Here is a 21,913-nt window from a genome sequence, read left to right as displayed (position 1 = left end):
AAATACTAATAACATAGATAAAGCCTTCTCAGCCTAATAAAAGGAAGAGCAAAAAAAAAATAAAACAAGATAAGGAATAGACAAATTACCAAAGAAGAAATTGGAAAGATGATTAAAAATTTATCCTTTTAGAAGATTGTATTCTTTTATTTAAATTTTTTTATTCATCTATATATGAAAAAGTGCACAAATCTTAAGTATATAGTTCAGTGAATTATCACAAAATGAACAAACACCACTGTGGCTATTACTCAGCCCAAAAAAATAGATGAGTTGTAATTTTTTCCCCCCGCCACCCTCCCCACCCCCAACTCCAAGTTAAGCCATTGTTTCTCAGTCTAGTTGTGTAGGACACAGCTTCCTGGCCCATGCTGGTGGTATTATGAGCCTTGCGCTCCCCCTGGCTGAGGCGGTTGGTTGCCAGTCGGCCGCTCACGGCAGCTCTCGCCGGCTGCTGGCCACTCACGCTGCCCACAGGCCGCTGGCTGCTCACGGCAGCCCAGCTCCAGGTTGAGCCATTGTTCTCAATCTAGCTGTAGAGGGTGCAGCTCACTAGCCTGTAATTTTTAATTATTATATAAACTGCTTCAGACCATGGGAAAAGATTAAAAGATACTCAATTGATTTTTTAAAGGCCAGTGTACCATTCTCAAACCTGATAGCCTAATCTCACCTATGAGTATAAATGCACAAATTCCAAATAAAATAAAATTGTATACTATGATCACATAAGGTTTATTTCGGCTATCCAAGCCTCAGTATCAGGAAATCTAATATAATCCACTACATCAAGAATTTGAAGATTATTTAAATGATTATAGATTATTACTAATGTTAATTTTCTTATTTTGATAATATTAGGTAAAAGAATGTCCTTGTTTTTTAAAAATATACAATGAAGTATTTAGAAATTAAAGGCAAAGACAATTTGCAAATGTCTCAGAAAACTTTAAATTATATATACAGCATGCACAAATACATATATATGTATACATACGCATACATATATACACGCAGAATGGTGAAATGAAAGTAGTGAAATGAAAGTACTAACATCTGGAAAATCTGAGTAAAGGTATATACACAGGAACTCTTTGTATTGTTTTTGCAACTTTTCTGTAAGTAAAATTATTTCAAAGTAAAGTTTTTTTAAAGGAAAGGCAATAAATTTTATTAGTATATGCTTAAAAAGCATTTGATAAAATGTTACAGTTTTGAATATGATTTGATAACTAAGTAAAAGGAAATTATGCATCAAGAACCAATAGCAAATATTTTTAATTGTAAATACTAAAGCTATTTCTATTAAAGTGTGAAATAAGTCAAGATTCAACATCGCTTTAAAAATTTAGGTGAAAGCATTTAGGCAAGAAAACTAAATAATGGATATAAATACTGGAAAATAATAATTATCTTGTTTTGCGGATATATGACTGTATTTAAGAAATCCACGAAGCTGTAGTAAAACCTACTAGCATTAATAAGGAAATCTGGTGAGGATCTATAATAAAAGACAAATTTACAAAAAATCAAGTTTTTTCTATTCTAGCAGTAATCACCTAGAAACAGTAACAGGGAAAGTATTTCATAATTGCAACACATAGGTGTATATAGTTGTTTATATCTACATAAAATACCTCCAGAAGAGGGGAGTTGGGTAGGGAGAGGGGGAAGCGATGGAAGAGAAAATTCACTATATTCATATTTACACTTTTAAATGTTGAATCATATTAATGTGTTAACTATTCAAAATTATATAACACTTAATAAATTTAACAAGAAAAGAAAATCATATTGAAGGGCTTAAAACAAGATCTGACAAATAAAAAGACATACTAAGTTCTTGGAAAGGATGACAATATCATTAAAATGTCAATTCTTAATTTATAATTCAATGCAAACCTAATTCGACTCAGCATTTTTTTGTAATTAAATACAATTAACTAAAGTCATGTTACCCTACAGTGTCCAGAGGTGAAGCTCTATGGAGCTGTTGTTTTCTGGATCGAGGCTTTCAGGAGACAGGAGTTACTACCGCTGTCAGTCACTACAGTCCCACTTGATAGTGTGCAAACTAGAGAATAAGTCCATTTAGCTACCGTCAGCATAGCCCTTGCTACAATTATGAGAGGAAGGAAAGGGGAGTTACTGTCTGACTGGAGTGTAGACTGTATGGGTGTGGAGAAGAGAAAGTGGAAAATTAAGCTAAAGAGGCAAGTTTTCTGATTTCATAGTACCTTGAATGGGATGCTAAGAGAATGAAATGACCATGTTTGTGTTTTTAAAAGACCCTTTAATTGTATTGTGCAGAATGGTTTGGAGTGACTTCTGACCAATATACAACAGATGGAGTAGTTCCAGGTAAACTCCCTTCCCACCTCAAATACAAAAATATTGACTAGGTAACCGGGGGTGGGGTGGGGAAGGGGGGCGGGCAGAATGTCCAACACACAACTGGGCTTGAAACTAAAATATGGGAAATCCCAAAGTGCCCCAAGTGAATGGGAACCCCAGATCAGAGGGTGTGTGAGAGGAGGTCAAGGAATTCATGGAGACTTGGGACCAAGATATAGGCTGAGTGCTGGGGCTTCAGCATGGAGACGGGAACCTCAAAGGACCACTTCCTTGTGAGATGACGATTAGAAAAGCACTGCTCAGGGGCCTGGGAATCAGTAGGAAAATACAAGAAAATCTTCCATCACTCGGGGATGTAAGCCGAAAGAGTCACAAAGAAACTAATACATTTTCTGTTTTTGAGAGTATGGTCCAAATTCACAATACCCAAATGTTACTAGGAAGTCAAGATGAAAAACACAAAAAGCTGGTCCTAGGCCAGTGAAACCTATAGGATCCCACCGAAGCAAACAAAACTATTTTGTAAGGATATTCCTGTCTTCAAGTTTTCACAAAGGAACCTGTGGAAAAACAAGTCCTATTGAAAATGCGCTAATAAGGAAAACTTAAAAAAAAAAAAAAAAGAGGAAGGAAGAAAGGAAACCACCATGAAGAAAAGGAATAGTCAGCAGATGCAGTAAATGGGAGAATTTGCACTCTGAGAATTGTAATATAAGAATCTGAATCTAAAAGAAATGTGTTTAAAATGTTCAGAGACAGAGAGGGAAGACTACAAATCATAAGACAAGATAGAATAGTATGGAAAAAGGTGAAATTGAAAAAGAACATTCTTGGTGTTTTTCTCAGATTTATTTCAATAATTTATTGTGGTCCTAATTGATTTAAGTATTAGATACTAGGACCACTAAGGACTCAGAAGCTTAAAAGAAGAAAGATTTGGGTCACCCACTGGGCAGAGAACCCTAAGGATCAAAGGAGCTGACTAGGACACGGGGAATATGGAATTGGTAGTGGAGGAGGGAACTCACCATTGTGCAGGGCCATGAGCAGTTGCACAAATAAGGAATGTAGCCTCCACCACAGTCCCGGAACTATGCTCGCCGTCCTCTAAGTATCATCATTCAAGTCTAATCCCACCATGCCTCAGGGTTCCCAAGAGGTCTGAACCTCAGTGGTCGCCCACCACCACGTCACACACTGCTCCCCAGCCCTTCCACTGTGCCCTCCAGCACTTACCTTCTGTAATCAGCAAGGTCTTCTATGTAAGCACCTTCTTACTGGAACGTTTGCTTCATCTCTTCACCTTTACTGTCCTCTAATGTCATTGCTTATTTTTGGCTGTTCCCTAAGATGTTGCTTCCCCTGTAGCTCTCTTAGGCGGATGCTGCTTTTATTGTCAGACCCAGGAAGTGAGCCCTCACTACTTCTCCATGATGACTTCTCATCCTTCCAGGTTTTTGTGTTTTTTGTTTTGTTTTGTTTTGTTAATTTAGCAGTTTGACTCTTCAGCCCTTTTGTTGCCCTACCTATCTCTCAATAACTGTCCCTCATTCAAGGAAGACTTTAGCTCTTGTATCATTTTCTTCCCCAAAACATGGTATCATTCTTTGTGGCTTCAACTTCCCATGAATGGCTTACCCAACACCCTGCTTTCCTTACATTTAGTGAACCTTTCCTGCTTCTGCCCACCTCAGGCGCCTATGTCATGGTCACATCCTAAATCTTATCAACAGTAACAGCATTTCCTCCAAAACTCCCATCCTTCTTTGGCCAGTCTGTTGTCCAGAGTAAATAATTTTTACAACTCGACAATAAAAAGACAGCCTAATTTAAAAATGGGAAAGGGCCTGAATAGACACTTCTCCAAAAAAGATATACAAATGGCCAGTAAGCCATCAGTTAGCCATCAAGGGAATGCAAATCAAAACCCCAATGAGATATCACTACACACCCACTAAATTGGCTGTAATCAAAAAGAGACAATAACAAGTGTTGATGAGGATGTGGAGAAACTGGGAATGTAAAATGATGGACCCACTTTGGAAAACAGTCTAGCAGTTCCTCAAAAGATTAAACAGAGGTTCCATATGTCCCAGCAATGGACATATAATTCCACTCCTAAGTATATACCTAAGAGACATGAAAATATAACCAACACAAAAGCTTATTTGAATATTCAAAAAAAAGCCAAAAGTAGAAAACGCCAATGTCCACCAACAGATGAGTGGATAAACAAAATGTGGTATATCCGTACATTAGATGATTATTTAGCCATAAAAAGAATGAAGCACTGATTTGTGCTACAACATGGATAAAACCTGAAAACATGCTAAATGAAAGAAGGCAGTTACAAAAGAGCACGTGTTATTGATTCCGTTTATATGAAAATGTTCAGATAGGCCAATCCATAGAGACGAAGATAAGTAATGGTTACCAGGCAGTGGGGAAGAGAGTGGGCACGACTGATAATGGGTAGGGGTGTTCTTTTTGGAGTAAATGGAAATGTGCTGGAATTACATAGTGGTAATGGTTATACAACTTTGTGCAACCATTGAATTGTATATGTTAAAGGGTGAGTTTTATGATGTGAATTGTCTCAATTTTTAATATCAAAAAACATCAATTTAAAGAAAAAATCTTTTAGAAAGTAGGTTTTTCCAATGTATCAAAGTTAAATGTCAAGAGAATGGGAAGATAAGCCATAAACTGGGAGAAAACATTTGCAAAACACATGTCTGATAAAGTTCTGGTATCCAAACTATACAAAGAACTCTTAAAACCCAACAATAACAAAATGAACATCCAGATTACAAAATGGGCTAAAGATCTGAGCAGACACCTCTTCAAAGAAGTGATGCGGACGGTAAGTAAGCCTATGAAAAGATGCTCAACTTTGTATGTCATTAGGGAATTGCAAATTCAAACGGGATACCGCTACACACCTATTGGAAAGGCCAAGATCTGAAACACTAACAACATGTGCTGGCGAGGGCGTGGAGCAAAAAGAACTCTCCTAGGAATGCAACGTGGTACAGCCACTTTGAAGACAGTTTGACAGTTTCTTAGAAAACTAACCATACTTACACCACGTGATCCTATAGTCGTGCTCCTTGGTATTTACCCAAAAATGCTGAAAACTTACGTCCACACAAAAATCTGCACACAAATGTTTATAGCAGCTTTATTTATAATATCCAAAACTTGGAAGTAACCAAGATACTCTGCAACAGGCAAATGGAGAAGCAAACTGTGATACATCCAGACAATGGAATATTATTCAGTGCTAAAAAAAAGTGAGCTCCTAAGCCATGAAAAGACATGGCAAAACTGTAAACTCATATTACTAAGTGAAAGAAGCCAACCTGAAAAGGCTAACTACTGGATGTTTCCAACTGTAATTCTGGAAAAGGCAAAACTATGACGACAGTAAAAAGGAGTGTTTTCCAGGAGCTTGAGGGGGTGCAGATGAATAGGTGGAGCACAGAGGAATTTTAGGGCAGTGAAACTATTCTGTATGATAGATAATGGTACATGTCATACGTGTGTCAAAATCCATGGAATGTACAACAAAGGGTGAACCCTATGTAAACTATAGGGGGAAAAGCCTTTTGGGGTGTGGGATGGTACGTGGGAACTCTATACTTTCCACTCAGTTTTACTGTGAACCTAAAGCTGCTCTAAAAAATAAAGCCTATTAATTTTAAAAAGTTAAACTATGTTCGAATAAAGCTGTATCAAAGAGACCAAGGTTCGTATTTAACAGGTTAAAATTTCAAAACTGGTTTATCTGGGCATACTCAGACACAAAATAGATGCTTACCAGGTGCTTGCTGGAAGAACAAATCAACTCGCTAAGCTTTCTATGGCATAATTTCATGATTTGGGTTTCTATCTTTGATGGTTTCTCCCCATTACAGTAACTTCTCATCCAGCTGACTTTTTCGGGCAAGTATATAATTATAATTTCCTGACGACTAAAGCATACCAGCTTAAAGTCCTCACAATGTGGCCGTTAGTGTCCCCAGAGTAATCTAAGAGTTAGGCAGAGCAGCACTGTCTTGTATGATCTACGTCTCAGAAGTAGCACACAGTTATCCCCACCATACTCTTCATTAGAAGCAAGTCTATGGAGGTTCCTCAAAAAATTAAAATAGAACTACCATACAATCCAGCAGTTCCACTTTAGGGTATTTATCCAAAGAAAACAAAAATTCTTAACTTAAAAAAATATATGCAACCCCCATGTTCACTGCAGCGGCATGTATTATGTTGGTGCAAAAGTAATTGCTATTTAAAAGGTTAAAAACTGCAAAAACCACAATTTTGCACCAACCTAATACAATAGCCGAGATATGGAAACAACTTAAGTGTCCATCAGTGGATGAATAGATAAATTGTGTGTGTGTGTGGTGTGTATACACACACGGTCTGACAAGTTCGCGAACTTGTCACCATGTGCTTACATTGGCAGCACTGTACAAATAGCTCGGTAAGGTTTCATAACCTTGGCATATCAGTGTCTCACAGCTGTGTTCATGTCAATGTGTGGCAGTGTCTTGCTGAATGGCGTTCATTATTGTGTGTTTTTGTGTGCCGTCGCGAGAATGAGCTTGAACTGGAGCAAAAGAAAAACCATTAAATTTCTTGTTAAAGTTGGTAAGAGTAGAAGTGAAATCAGGGACATGTTAGTCCAAGTTTATGGGGATAATGCCATGAAGAAAACGGCGGTGTACAAATGGATTAAACATTTTTCTGAGGGGAGAGAATGCGTCACTGATGAAGAGAGGTCAGTGCGGCCAGTAACGAGCAGAACTGACAAAAACATTGCAAAAATTCATTGAATTGTGCATCAAAATCATCAGCTGACTGAGAAGCATAGCAGACCAAGTACACATCGATAGAGAAGCAGTTAGGAAAATCTTAACTGAAAATCTTGGCATGAGAAAGGTGTGTACAAAAATGGTCCCGAAGGAGCTCACTGATGAACAAAAGCAAAGAAGAGTCAAAGTTTGCCAAGACCTTTCAGAGAAGAAATGATGTTTTGGGCCATGTTATCACTGGAGATGAAACATGAGTGTACCAATACGACCCTGAAATACAGCATCAAAGTGCACAATGGAAGTCAGCCAACTCCACAACCATAAAAGTTCTGTGATTCCAAATCAAGAGTCAAATGATGTTGCTAAACTTTTTTGGTATCAGAGGGATTATTCATTATGGATTTGTACCAATTGGAAAACATTTAACCAAGTTTATTATTTGGAAGTGCTGAAAAGCCTGCGTGAAAAAGACAACCTGAACTTTTTGCCAACAATTCATGGCTCTTGCATCATGACAATGTACCAGCTCACACAGTACTGTCTGTGAGGGAGTTTTTAGCCAGTAAACAAACAACTGTATTGGAACACCCTCCCTACTCACCTGATCTGGCCCCCAATGATTTCTTTACCCAAAGAGAAAGGAAATATTGAAAGGAAGACATTTTGATGACATTCAGGACATCAAGGGTAATACGACGACAGCTCTTATGGCCATTCAAGAAAAAGAGTTCCAAAATTGCTTTGAAGGGTGGACTAGGTGCTGGCATCGGTGCATAGCTTCCCAAGGGGAGTACTTCGAAGGTGACCATAGTGATATTCAGCAATGAGGTAAGTAACACTTTTGCTGGGATGAGTTCGCGAACTTACATACTCAGACCTCGTATATAATAGAATATTATTCAGCCATAAAAAAGAATGAAATCTTGCCATTTGCAACAATATGGGTGGACCTTGAGGGCATTGTGCTAAGTGAAATAAGTCAGGGAAAGACAACTACTGTATGATCTCATCTGTATGTGGAATCTAAAACAAAAAAGAACAACAAAAAAAACAAGCTTATAGATACAAAAAACATTTTGGTGGTTGCCAGAGGCAGGGGTTGGGGGTGACTGAAATAAGTAAAGGGGGTCAGAAGGTACAAACTTGCAGTAATGAATAACTATGTAATAAATGGAATGGAATATTAAAAATATACAACTGTATGGTGATGGATGTTAATTAGACGTGATAATTTTGCAATATATGCAAATATCAAATTATGTTGCACACCTAAAACTAATATAGTGTTAATGTCAATTATACTTCAATACAAAAAATAAATAAAAATAAAAACACCGTCTAATACCTGGGAAAGGGGAGGAGAGGCAAGTCTCTAAGTTCTTCCCAAACTTAAAAGGAGGGAATTTAAACTCCACCTTTTAAAGTATCAAAGAATTTGTATACATATTTTTAAGCTACTACACATGCTTGGACACATCATACTCAAAATTCCAAAAACCAAAGGTAAAGAGAAAATCTTGAAAGCAGCCAGAGAAAAAAGACATTATATAGAGGAAAAAAGCACACTTCTCACCAGAAACTCCAAGCCAAAAGACAATAGAGTGACATCTTTAAAGTGCTGAAGGAAGAAACTGTCAACTCAGCATTCTCTCCCCAGTGAAAATATTTTTTTTATGTGTCACAATTTATCGGATGACTTGCTCACCTTATCAGCTCGTTTTCTTTTTCTTTTGTTTAAAGTTTATTGGGGTGACAATGGCTAGTAAAGTTACATAGGTTTCGGGTATACAATTCTGTAATACATCATCTATATATCACATTGTGTGTTCACCACTCAGAGTCAAAAATATTTCAAAAATAAAAGTGAAATAACTTTTTCAGACGAATACAAGCTGAGAAAATTCATTATTACCAGAACTGCATTACAAGAAATGTTAAAGGAAGTTTTTCAGGAAGGTGGAATATGATATCAGAAAAAAACTTGGATCTACATAGAGAAACAGATCTCCATAACTGGTTAAAATGAAGACTGTAAGCTACTCCCTCCTGTAGGCAAGGCCTGGCCTTGTATTAACAGTAATGCCTACTGCTTCCCACTTTTGCTTGAAAGGATCACACAGCTTTGGAAGCCCAGAGAAGGGCATTTGCTCCAAACTGGTAAAGACATCTTTGTTTGGGTAGGGTCTCTTCTCTGCGTCCCAACCTTTAAGTATTAGATAAGATACCAGGACCACTTTGGCATGGTCATAAAACTCACTAAGGGCTTGGAGTTTCTTCAAATGATGGCACCACAGAAATCTTAACCCCTTAAGTCTATCTATTAGAAGATTCAGTAATGGCAGACCCCTCGGCGACAGTCCGCTCAGCACTCCCATACTGATAGCAACACTCCCCCGGCCACTGCCATGTGCAGACATGGTTGTCCTAATGGCATGACTGAATAGCTGTCACTCCCAGGCAACTCACAAACAATTTAAGGACCATTTGAGGAAAGAAGGTAAGTTCAGGTTTTGTCTAAGAAGTTTTCATGTATATATACCTTCTGGAAAAATCAAGAAAGTGGCAGTATCAAAATTTGCAGAATGAATTTCAGTGGTTTCGAAGAAAAAAATCACTGATGATAACTGATCCCTACCTCTTTTTTAAAATGCTATATCACCAATACTCTTGAAGGTACAGAGTATGATATTATGTAAAATAAATAAAACGGATTAATTTTTGATTCTCGGTGAGGGCGCAGCTGGACAGGAATGCCTGGCTGCCTCATCCAATCACTCCCTGATTCTCTCTGCCTCTAAATTGCTTCTATTCTCGCTTCTTCCAATTTTATTTCATTCCCTTTCTTACCTAGTTTTCCCCATATACGAAAGTCTGACAATTAAGTTCGCGAATTCATCCTAGAAAAAGTGCTACCTACCTCACTGCTGAATATCACTACGGTCACCTTTGAAGTACTCCCCTTGGGAAGCTATGCACCGACGCCAGCTTCTAGTTCACCCTTCAAAGCAATTTTGGAACTCTTTTTCTAGAATGGCCATCAGAGCTGTCGTCGTATTACCCTTGATGTCCTGAATGTCATCAAGATGTCCTCCTTTTAATATTTCCTTTATCTTTGGGTAAAGAAAGAAGTCATTGGGGGCCAGATCAGGTGAGTAGGGAGGGTGTTCCAATACAGTTATTTGTTTACTAGCTAAAAACTCCCTCACAGGCAGTGCCATGTGAGCTGGTGCATTGTCGTGATGCAAGAGCCATGAATTGTTGGCGAAAAGTTCAGGTTGTCTAACTTTCACGCAGCCTTTTCAGCACTTCCAAATAGTAAACTTGGTTAACTGTTTTCCAGTTGGTACAAATCCATAATGAATAATCCTTCTGATATCAAAAAGGTTAGCAACAGCGCTGCAACAAGTTCTCAAACTTACTTGTAATACCTCTTATTTACCAGATTTTATTGATATAAATTTGAAAAATCTTTTTTTTTCTTCCCCTTCTTCTGTCTACCCTGCCCCCCCGCCTCCCCGCCCCCCACTCCCGTTCAAGCCGTTGTTTCTCAGTCTAGTTGTGTAGGACACACCTCCCTGGCCCACGCTGGTACTATGAGCCTTGCGCCCCCCCCCCCACCCCTACTGAGGCAGTCGGTTGGTAGCCAAGGGCAGCACACAGCAGCCCGCAGCAGCTCACACCCACCTCCGGCTGCCAAGCAGCCCAGCTCCAGGGAGAGCTGTTGTTCACAATCTTAGCTGTAGAGGGTGCAGCTCACTGGCCTGTGTGGGAATCGAACCAGCAACCTCGGCGTTAGGAACACAGCACTCCAACCACCTGAGCCACTGGGTGGCCCTCAAAAATATTTTAATTCTTTTAGTGGGAAAGCCTTCTTGGAATTTGATCTCCTATATGACCCTGAGGAATGTTGGGGTCTGATTCTGGTTATGAGTGTGGAAACAAGTCAGTGGAATGAGAAACGAGGAGACTTGGCTTCCTCTTACCAGATAATTCCCCATGAGGAAGTCTGTATGTGGCTTCAAACGAGAGAAGCGACCCCATTAGACAGGGAAAGGATGCTATCGTAGCTGGCTATTCTCAGTGGGAGGTTGGGGTTGTGACAGGTCACCAGTTGCCAGCTGTGGTAGGTAGCTCCTGACGTGGCTCGCTGTGATCCCTGACTCGGGTTGTGACAGGTCGCCAGTTGCCAGCTGTGGTAGGCAGCTCCTGACGTGGCTCACTGTGATCCCTGACTCCTGATGGTCATGCTCTTGTGTAATCCCCTCTCCTTGAGTGTGGGCAGCACCTAGTGACTTATTTCTAAGCAACAGAATATGGCAAAAGTGATAGAATGTTATTTCCTAGATTAGATTCTAAAAGCCGGAGTTTTGTCTTGCTGGCATTCCCATGTATTTGCCCCGATCGAGAGGCCCACATGGCAAGGAACTGAGGGCAGCCTCTGGCCAACATGTGGTAAGAACTGAGCCCTTCAGTCCAACAGCCCTGGAAGAACTGAGTCCTGACGACCACCATGTGAGTGAGCTTGGAATCTGTCTTCCCTGAGTCAAGACATCCTTTGAGACTGCAGATCCAGCACCTTGATTTCAGCCTCATGAGAGGCCCTGAAACAGAAGACTCAGGTAAACCACACTCAGATTCCTGACCCACAGAAACCATGAGATTTATTTGCTTAACACTATTGTTATTTTGGATTTTCCTTTATGTGCACCCAACCTGACTCTAACTCATAGAGGACTCAGGGCTCTCTTAGCCATCCGGTTCTTCACTTAGCACCATCCCAACATGTCCCCCCTGCAAACAATGCCCTCTCTCTCACACAACAGCAAACTTTGAGTTTGATGTTCAACCTCTGATTCTCTCTAAGCTTGCTTTCCGCACCTCCTCGCAGTCCTTGCATCCTCATTTCCTTTATGCTGATCTCTGACAGTGCCCCAAGAGTATGCTTTCAGTGGACACTTCATTCCAGGTGACCACTGGTAATAAATCGACTGTTTTGCCACTGAATGCCACTCCATCTCTGGATTTTCACTGCTGTTAGTCCCAACCAGGCCGCACAACTATCCCCAGGTTCCAACCAGTTATCTGGGAGTCTGATGCACTCAGCCAGTGTAGTACCAATGTCTATATCCGTCCTTAGGTATTAGAAACTAACACTTAGTTAGGCAAAAAATAATTTTATTAAATATATTACATTTACAAAAGATATTAGATACCTCAGAGAATTACTGGAATGACTAGAGGACCAGATACACAGCCAAACAACTAGAAATAATGCCCTAAATTAAGCTGCATTGTTGTCTCCATGAGGACAGCCCCTGCCCCTTGCAACGCTGACGTGGTTGGCACTGAACCCTCAATGCTGCCACGATCAAGCTCTGTAGAGGCCCTGCTACACCTAGAACTAGATCTTGCTGCAACCCCATTGCCCTGGAGAGAATTCTTATGGTCCTGGGTCCTCACTTCCTTGGCTAGAGATTCCTTAGCTTAGTCTGATCAGTGTGCATGATTGCTGACACTAGGTCAAGTGTCTGCACCTTGGTTGTGAGAGAAGTTCAGGAAGCAAGTATCTGGCATCTATCAGGTGGGCTATTCCCCTAACTTAGAAAGTGGTTTCAGATGCCAGATGCCAAAAAAAAAAAAAAAAAAAAAAACCAGGAATAATGACTATAACTCTTTCCTGCTATCAGGCCAGGGTGCCAAGAAAGACTGGGAGAATCACACTTCCCTAATTCCTCTAGATCTTCCCAAATTTCATTTCACCTATCAGGCATTCAGTGTTTCCTAATCAATGCATTCACTTTTGGGTGTGGCAGAGAATTTGACTATAGCCAATCTGCAAAGCAGGATTATCCTCCTGCTACAGCCCAGATTCCTCGCCATAGGCAGAGGCTTCCTTACCAGTTACGAATATCATGCTGCTCCTCCCCTCATCTGCTTGTCCCCTCTTGAAGCACCCTCCTGAGGGTGCCAAATGTAGGCAGTATATGCCAATATTTTACCATTTTTCTATTTAATCCTCTGAAGTTGCAACCACAGAGCAAGGGGAGGAAGTTGAGGTCAAGTTCTAAGACAGCATGCAGTAGTTTGCCCAGCTACTTCATTACCACCTAACAAGGACATATCCTTTCCAGGCTCAGAATGGAGACATTCTCACTGCATCCCACCCTACATCAGCAGGGCCAGTTCCGTATTTTAGGGTCGGCTGTTTGCATCACAACATATATCTTTTTTTTTTTATTTGAATCTCTTTGGAAGTGACAGAAATCCAACTTGAAGTAGATTAAACATAAAGAAGAATGTACTGGATAACAAAATCCAATAAAGGGCTGAACAACTAATTTGCAAAACAAGGAAGAATATTTCAGATGTAATTGGAACTAGGCTCTTAAATTCTAACTTGAGCCTATTTATTCTTTCTTCGCTGCAGACTACTTTGCTTCTCTTGATGATGGGGAACATGGCTGCAAACATTTCCTGAACTTCATAGCTTTTACCATTCAAAAGAGAATAACTTGTTTCTTAATTCAAATAAGAAAAAAACTGATGAAGGGTTTCATTGACCTATCTTTGGACAGGTACCCACACCTGGACCAATTATAGCTGAGGGTGGGATTATGAAAGAATAACAGTTCCCTGGGTAGCCAGGTGGATGGAGGAGACAGTTCCCAACATAAAAGTTTTGCTTGGCTGACCACACCATAGATGTCCACTATGGCAGCCTGTAGGCAGGTCCTTTCCCATGCACAAAATCTTGGATAAGCTTGTCAAAGTATGGCATGGTTGGTAAAATCAAGCCTTTTTATTTTTCTTTCCTTTTTTTAAAAAAGGAGTCAACTCACCTCACTTCCTATGTGCCATTCTCTTGCTCAGACAACCAAAACATTCTGGACAGAACCTCCCCACAGGTCTAGTGCCCCATGTGTCTAGTGCCCCATGAAATTCGATCATAGACATTAAAAAAAATTTGTTAGATTGGACTAAAATCTTTCCTCATTCTCCAGTGATCCATGAGGGCAGAATATTTTGGGCCCCGGAAAGGCCTAAACCTAGAAGCTAAAAACAAAATGAAAATTAGTGGAAGACTGAGTAGCCTAAGGTACTATGGGAAGAAGAAAAAGGCCAACAAGTGTTGTTCCCATAACAGAAAGAAGACAAAAGATTATAGGTTCTGATAGACAGGTTGGGAGAATATACAGTAAATGTGTTTGCCTCCAACTTTCCCTGAGTCAGAGTCTGAGCAGGAGAGAGAGGGATTTGGAAAAAGACTATTTGTGGAGTTTTAGAGTCCTTAAGCAGAACCAGACAACATGTTGACTTTTCACTGATAGATAAGCTCCATCTCTAATAAGAAGTTAGACATGGATGTTTGATCAAGATGGGCTTCCAATCGTAGTTGTACAGTGCTGATACTGAGGACGTAGCGTCAGAGCATAAGGTGCATTTCAGTGGTAGGGAGGAGCCACTGCTCCCTGCTCTCCACCACAGGAGGGGGGGGACTGACAACGCGTGCACTGGATTAATAAATCAACATGCTCGCCACGCCCTGAGCCCAGGAGATCCTTGCTCAGAGTTCTGGGAAGAGGCTAAGGTCAGTGGCTGCTTGTCGCAGTGGGAATTAGGTGGTGGTATCTGGGAATTGCCAGGCTACCGTTCTCCAAAAGACCACAGACAGAAAGAGCTCTCCAGGGCATGGGTTCTTCCTCATCCATTCTCAGGGCACTTCCACTGTCCAGGCGCACAGAGTAACTTAGTGTCAGAGCTGGAATCAGAGCAGAAGAAAAAGGACAGTCCCCACCGGACCCCCTCCCCTAGTTCATTTTTTGCATACTGCTGCTCCTGGGGTGGAGCAAGGCGGTCCTCCCACCCTGAGACACTCCCACTGACTTTGCTTCTACTCTTCTCTGGGCCTCAATCTCTTCATCTGCAAAAATTAAGGGGTCAGGATGGGTAACACTGCAGGACCTAAAATCTTCCAAAATCTTGAGGGTAGAGGTGATGCTGCAGCGCAAAGATAGGGGTCCTGTCTGGATCATATAGCCAGGTGTCAGGTGTGACAGATCAGAGGAGCCTGGCCAGAGTGTGGTCTGGGGCGTCACACACAGCCCAGTTACTTGGTGAGAGGGAGAAGGGGCGGTAGTAGTGATAGCTACTTTAGTCAATGTTTTCTATGTGCCAGGCACTATTCAGAATGAGGGCTTGGATTTGATCCTGAGGGCAATGAGAGCCATGAGCCAGGAGTGGCACTCTCCCACTTCTGAGGCCCCTTGGGCTCCCTGTAGAGAATGTGTCAAGAGAGAGAGGTGCACCTCACACATCAGTGGGGAGAACTTTCTGAAGAAGTTTTGCTGTCAGTTTTGGAAGTTTAGACCTAAAAAGTAATTAGAGAAAATACCTCAAAGAACTCCCCTGGTATGGAGGAGTGACAGAAGTTGGGACAGGTGGTCCTTGGGTGAAGCAAAGAATGGGTGGGCAGGGAAGTGAAAGGCCTGAGGGTATACATGCTCCCCATGTTCTAGTAAACTGGGTGAGGCGGGGGTATTCTGGGAGCCCTTGTCTCATCCCCCAAGGACTTTGGTAAGTAAGAAGGATGCCTCCTCTCCTGGCTTCTTCTGAGTCTCCACTCCCCTATCTGCAGGACCTACCAAGATTTGGGTAGAGGAGGCTGGGGGCTGGGTGGGAAAGCTGCCCAATTCACCTTCGGTCAGCTGCTGAGGCAGAAGTGTTCTGTTCCTTCTCCTGAAAAGGATTCTGTGTCCCGTGTAGACGCTTGTGGCTGAGTCTGCGGAGGGCCGTGTGTGGCAGGTCCAGACTGAGTCTAGGTGGTTTTCCAGGAGAAGAAAAGGTTCTCTGGAGAAGAAGGGTAAAAGGCTGAGGGAGAGAGAAGGGGTCACTCAGTTACTTCCTCGCCTGACCTTCATCACACACTGTGCCAAGAGTACTGGGAACCAGAGGGTCACACCCGTGGCGGCGGGGAGGAGGATTGAGCTGGGGGAATTAAGAGAGGGGAGAGGCAGGCCGGTCCCTTAAAGTGCAGGGCAAGGTCGTGTGGCCTTCAGGACAAGCAGGAGGATCGAGGGACCTCAGCGCCAGAGACCCTCCCCCTGGGCAGCAGCGCGCTGCGCCTGCACCACGTTCCACGCGCCCTGGGCGCTCAGCTCATGGGTCTCAGCTCTCCAAAGGCTCTTTCCCTCCGCCCCTCAGCCTTGGTTCCTCCACTGTGTCTGTCTCTGGCCTTGTCTTTCTGAGACTGTCCCTCCGTGTGTGCGTCTATCACTGCCCTGTTTTGTCTCATCTCTCTCCCGTCTCCATCGCAGTCGTGGTTTCGTCCATGTCTCATTCCTGCACCTTCTCTGTCTCCATGTCGCCTTCCTCTCTTTCTCCATCCCCCTCTCCCCCTCTCTCTAATCCTGTCTCCTCTCTCTCTGCCTGTCCCCATCTCCATCCCTGCTTTTCTCTAGTCCATGTTTCACCTTTGTCTCCATCTCTGTCCGTCTTCCTCTTACCCCCATCTCCAATCTCCCTCTCTTGCCCACGTCTCATCCTTGTCTCCGTCTGTGTACCTGTATCTCTCGTCCCTGTCTGCGTCTCTGTCTCCTCTCTCCATCCACGCCCCCCATCCCAGGCTCCGTTTCTTCGTCGTCCTCGTCTCCATCCCCCCTCCTGGGCTGCCTCCTTGGTCCCCGCCAGGATGGGACCTCGCTGGGGGCGGGGCCGAGGGCTGGATCGGAATAACTCGGTTATCAGGACGAATTGAATTAACTTCTTCACACAAGCGCTGCCGGGCCAGTCTCCCCTCCCTTCTGCTGGGCCCCAGGTGGGGAAACCGGGGAAAGGGGTCGGGACCCTCTGGCCTGGCACGATACTTAGAGACCAAAGGTCTGGTCTGGATTTGGGTGGAATGGGGACTCTAGGGATGCGGTCCCGCGAAGCCCCGCCCTGCACCTCCCGAGGCCCTCAGCAGGCGGCGAGGACCCTTTGGGGTGGAAGGGTCGGGGATGGATGGGGGCGGGGCCTGGGCGGCCCAGGCCCCGCCCCGAGGAGCTCGCCCCGCCCCGCCCCCTCAGCGGTGTCCTGCGCGTTAAAAGGCGCGCGGGCCGAGCCTAGCTGCACTTGCGTCGCACCCGTGCGGATAGCGGCCGCGACGGGGCGGGCGGACTAGCAGGTGCTCAGAGCCGGCCTTGGGTCCTCGGCGCCTGGCCCTCGAACTCCCATCCCGATCCGCACCCGGCCCGGGACCCCGACCCCGACCCGGCCCGGTCCAGCCCCCGCCCTCGACCCCCGGGCCGATGGACTACTCCTACCTCAATTCGTACGACTCGTGCGTGGCGGCCATGGAGGCGTCCGCCTACGGCGACTTCGGCGCCTGCAGCCAACCGGGCGGCTTCCAATACAGCCCCCTACGGCCTGCCTTCCCCGCGGCAGGGCCGCCTTGCCCCGCGCTCGGCTCCTCCAACTGCGCGCTTGGCGCTCTACGCGACCACCAGCCCGCACCCTACTCAGCAGGTGAGCCCAGCCCCAGCGCAGCCCTCCCTCCAAATCCTGCAGAGCCCCTAGCCCCTTCCCTAGTTGGCAAGTGATTGAGACTGTCTCCCAAGCTACCGCCATCCCTGCCCTGGCCAGAAAATGCCCCGCAGGACCCCAATTCCCCCTTATAAGACAGAGTTACCCTAGGCAGAGTTGAGCCCCACCCTCTCATCCTTCCCATTCCTCATTGTCGCTGCCATATCCCTATCCCGCGCTTTTTGGGTCAAAGAATCAGATGGCTGGTCCAGCCCCAGGCCCCCTCACCAGGGCCCCCCATCCCCACCTGCAAAGATTGACCACCAAACCTCTCGATCCCCTGTATTCTTGGAAGACCCTCCAGGCCCATCCTTATCATCCCCATCCCCACCCCCACTTCATGCTTCAACCCCCCCCCCAGGACCCCTACAAGCAGCTGAGCTTTTCAGATGGAAACCTTCCTAGAGCCCCAGAAGCAGCCCCCTCCTGCCTAGTTTTGGACCCATTCCACCTGTGCACAAACCCTCTTGCACCACGGAAATCCGTTCTGTGACCTGAAGAAAAGGGTTCCCAGGTCGTTAAGCCACTTTCATTTCCCCATTCCCCGTAGAGACTCTCCCAGCTAGAGTCAAGCCCCTTGTTCCAAGTCACCTGAACCCTCAGCCTCATGGAGCCTCTCAGCCATCCCTATCCTTCAATTAGAGCCCAGATTGCCCCACCCAATCTCCTTATTTCCTTCCTTGCTGGGAGCCCACTGGGACCCAAGTAGAAAACTGGGATCTGGGGGTGGATGTGGGGAGGGATGGTGAGATAAGGACCTGGATTTGGAGAAGTGATAACCAGAGAAATGGAGCCAGAAACTGAAATAGGGGTGGGAAGATTGGGTGCTCTGGGCCCGATGTGGATGGGGATTGAGGACATGGAGAAAGGAAATGGGGAGATTGGCCCCAGAGAGATGAGGTTCTGAGATGGGGGAGATAGGGACAGGCACAGAGAGATGTGAGCAGAGAGAGGAAGATTGGGGACCTGGGAGAAATTGGGACCCAGGGTTGGGGAGATGGAGATAAGAACCAGGTGATGGAGACAGGAAGTATGGGAGATGGGGACCAAGGAAGACTGGAAACAGATGAAAAAGATGGGGATAGGAATGGGGTATTGGAGGTGAGGACTAGGGGAGATAGAGAACTAGGGAGATAAGACAAAGATGAAGGATATTGGGGACCCCTGGAAAAATACGGAGACCTAAACAGGGGTTGGAGAGAGGGACGGGTAGATAGTGTCAAAAACACTTTCTGTAGGGCACCGGGGACTGGGATGGGGTAGGTGGGAAACAGTGATGGGAAGAGAGTGAGGGGGAGGGCTGCAGCCGACTTCTGGGGACCTGGGACACAGAGAGGGGTGCCTGGGAAGGAAAGAGGCAAAGAAAAGATGGAGGGATCTGGGTGGGGAGAAATAAGGACCCTTCCTAGTGGGCACAAAGAGAATGGTCCAGAAGGGGAAAGTTGAAGAGAGGTGTGGATGGAGAGAGACGAAGAGGAGACACCTGGGGGAGAATGGCATGTGAGATGCAGCTGAGGAAATGAGGCCTGGGAAAGAGAGAGATGGCAGGGTAGAGGGGGGCCAGATCAGTACCGCAGAGAGCCCATGGCAGGATTGAAAGTAGACCCAGGCTAGGGTGTCTCAGTCGCCCAGCTAAGGTCCAGGACTGGTTACTGAGGAAAGCAGTGATGCTGATAAGACCTCACAGCCAGGCAAGGCTAGGGTGGACAGGGCAGGACCTGAAGTCAAGCGGGCTGACTGACTGAGGGAGTAGTGACACGCCGGAGGTGGAGGGAACACGGCGAGGCCGACAACAAGTCAGCGGCCTTGACCGGAGGATCAGATTCTGGTTCCCTCGCTGCTGCTTTTTGGTCTCCCTGCGCCCTGTTCGCCTTCACCCCTGCCGGCTCCAGCGAGCTATAGAGAGAACGAAGCAGAGGACATGTGCCAGGGGCGGGGAACTGTGAGCGATCCCCTCAGAGGCAGGACAGAGCGGGCTGAGCGCAGCCCCTCACGCCTCCACCCTCATTGCTTCCCCCTCCCGTGCACACCCGTAGTACCCTACAAGTTCTTCCCGGAGCCGTCGGGCCTGCACGAGAAGCGCAAGCAGCGGCGCATCCGCACCACGTTCACGAGCGCGCAGCTTAAGGAGCTGGAGCGCGTCTTCGCCGAGACCCATTACCCCGACATTTATACGCGGGAGGAGCTGGCGCTCAAGATCGACCTCACTGAGGCTCGCGTACAGGTGTGTGTTTGCGCGCGTGTGTACGGAAGTGAATTCGTGGAGGGGGCAGGTTAATACCCAACACCTGGGAGGCTGTGGGACAGAGACCTCACTAGGCGGCGGGCAGGTGCATCCTGCAGGAGAAAAGCTAGGAAGGGTCAGGGGCCAGGGCACAGGCTGGGTATAGTTGGGCAGGAGAAGACGGGCAGCCTGGGGAGGTGGTGAGGCCAGGACTTGGCGGACGTGAGGCCAGCGGGCGAGATGAGCTGTTCAGCCCCACGATTTCCCTTCAGTCCCCTTGGTGGGGATGGGTGTGCAGAAGCGCTCGGGAAGCCAGGACGGAGGCCGATGGGTAAAGGGGGTGCCTCGGACGGCCTCAGGGCCCAGAAAGGCGGAGGAGTGGGGGAAAGAGGGTCAGTTCCTTAAGGTTCCCCTCCCCAGCTCTGCAGCTGTGAAATCCCTGAGCCTGGGGCAGGCGCAGGGCAGAGGAAAGCTGCGCCAGGACCGACCCCGTTGTCTGTCTTACAAATCCGAGTACAGACGACGGGCTGGACCGATTTTACAGGAGACCATGGACAAAAGGTTTCTCTAGCGCCCTAAGCCTCTCTATACCTCCGCGGGACACTGGAGGCGGGTACTCGCGGAGCTTCTCTTAGGAGGGAATTTGAGAGACAGGGCCTTGGGTGACGAGGAAAGCGAAGGCTGGGTCCGCGAGTGAGCAGATCCCAAAGGGAAGACCCTAAGGACCTGAAGGACGAGGCAAGTGGAGTAGAGACGAGCTGAGTGGTGGAGGACGGAGAAGGGCCACGCTGGAAAGGCTGGTGATTATCCTGACCCAGCCCCTTCTGGGCCGAGGACTCACCCGTGCCTTATGGCCCCAGGTGACCAGCCCCTGTGCCCACAGGTCTGGTTCCAGAACCGCCGGGCCAAGTTCCGCAAACAGGAGCGCGCGGCCAGTGCCAAGGGTGCAGCGGGCGCAGCGGGCGCCAAAAAGGGCGAGGCGCGCTGCTCGTCCGAGGACGACGACTCCAAGGAGTCCACATGCAGCCCAACGCCAGACAGCACCGCGTCACTGCCGCCGCCGCCCGCACCCGGCCTGGCCAGCCCACGCCTGAGCCCCAGCCCACTGCCAGCCGCCCTGGGTTCCGGGCCCGGCCCTGGGCCGGGGCCACAATCGCTCAAGGGTCCGTTGTGGGCCGGTGTGGCGGGCGGTGGGGGCGGCGGGCCGGGAGCGGGCGCGGCGGAGCTGCTCAAGGCCTGGCAGCCAGCAGAGCCCGGGCCTGGGCCCTTCTCGGGGGTTCTGTCCTCTTTCCACCGGAAGCCCGGCCCCGCCCTCAAGACCAATCTCTTCTAGCCGCCGGACTCTGGAGGCTCCGGGTCTGCCCCCAGAGACGCCCCTGCCCCTCCAGGACCTGACAGAGTCCGTCCGCCCCCATCCCGGCTGCCTGCCTGGAAGTCCCCATCCGTCCCCGCCTTCCACCGTGTGACCCCTAGGTGTGCCCTCCCCAGCTTTGGAGACCAAGTCAGGGCCACTCTCGTCCTCACCCACCTCCACCCAGCAGAGTGGGGTACTTTTCACTGGGACACCCCCCCACCACCACCCCAGGAGAGCCTGGAGCCTCTTCTAGTTTGGCTTTCTTTGGAACCGGAATCAAACAACGCCTGTTCCTAATACAGTGCTCGAATGTGAAGGTCTTCAAGGAGGAATAGCCGGCCTCCTCCCCTCGCTCTGCAGCAGGCTGGGTCATTCCTCACCACGGTGACCAACCGGCTGCCCCACCCCTGGGGCCCACCCACACTGACCCCACCCATGCAAAGGCCGGTGGTCACAGGAGTAATCAGCAGCCTGAAGGGTAGAAACCCCAATTTGTCCCTCACGCCTTGCCTCCCATCCACAGCCGGTCTGGCACAGAGGGTAGGCCCCTTAGAAGAGTGGAGGGGCTGCCAGGACAATGGGACAGAGGGGTTTCCTCTT

At 46.6% G+C, this 21,913-nt stretch overlaps 1 protein-coding gene across 1 annotated transcript; it reads left to right on the top strand.

The window, feature by feature from the left end:
- The first annotated feature begins 17,283 nt into the window (after nucleotides 1-17,283).
- Nucleotides 17,284-21,867, top strand: PHOX2A (paired like homeobox 2A). The gene is made up of 3 exons (XM_033120149.1): nucleotides 17,284-17,678; nucleotides 19,772-19,959; nucleotides 20,843-21,867. Exons 1-3 carry the CDS (start codon nucleotides 17,462-17,464, stop codon nucleotides 21,290-21,292), a joined length of 855 nt encoding a protein of 284 aa, XP_032976040.1. The 5' UTR covers nucleotides 17,284-17,461; the 3' UTR covers nucleotides 21,293-21,867.
- The last annotated feature ends 46 nt before the right edge of the window (nucleotides 21,868-21,913 follow it).

The sequence above is a fragment of the Rhinolophus ferrumequinum genome, chromosome 11 (assembly GCF_004115265.2).
Source record: "Rhinolophus ferrumequinum isolate MPI-CBG mRhiFer1 chromosome 11, mRhiFer1_v1.p, whole genome shotgun sequence".
Classification (NCBI taxonomy): domain Eukaryota; kingdom Metazoa; phylum Chordata; class Mammalia; order Chiroptera; family Rhinolophidae; genus Rhinolophus; species Rhinolophus ferrumequinum.
This window is presented reverse-complemented; position numbering and strand designations above follow the sequence as displayed.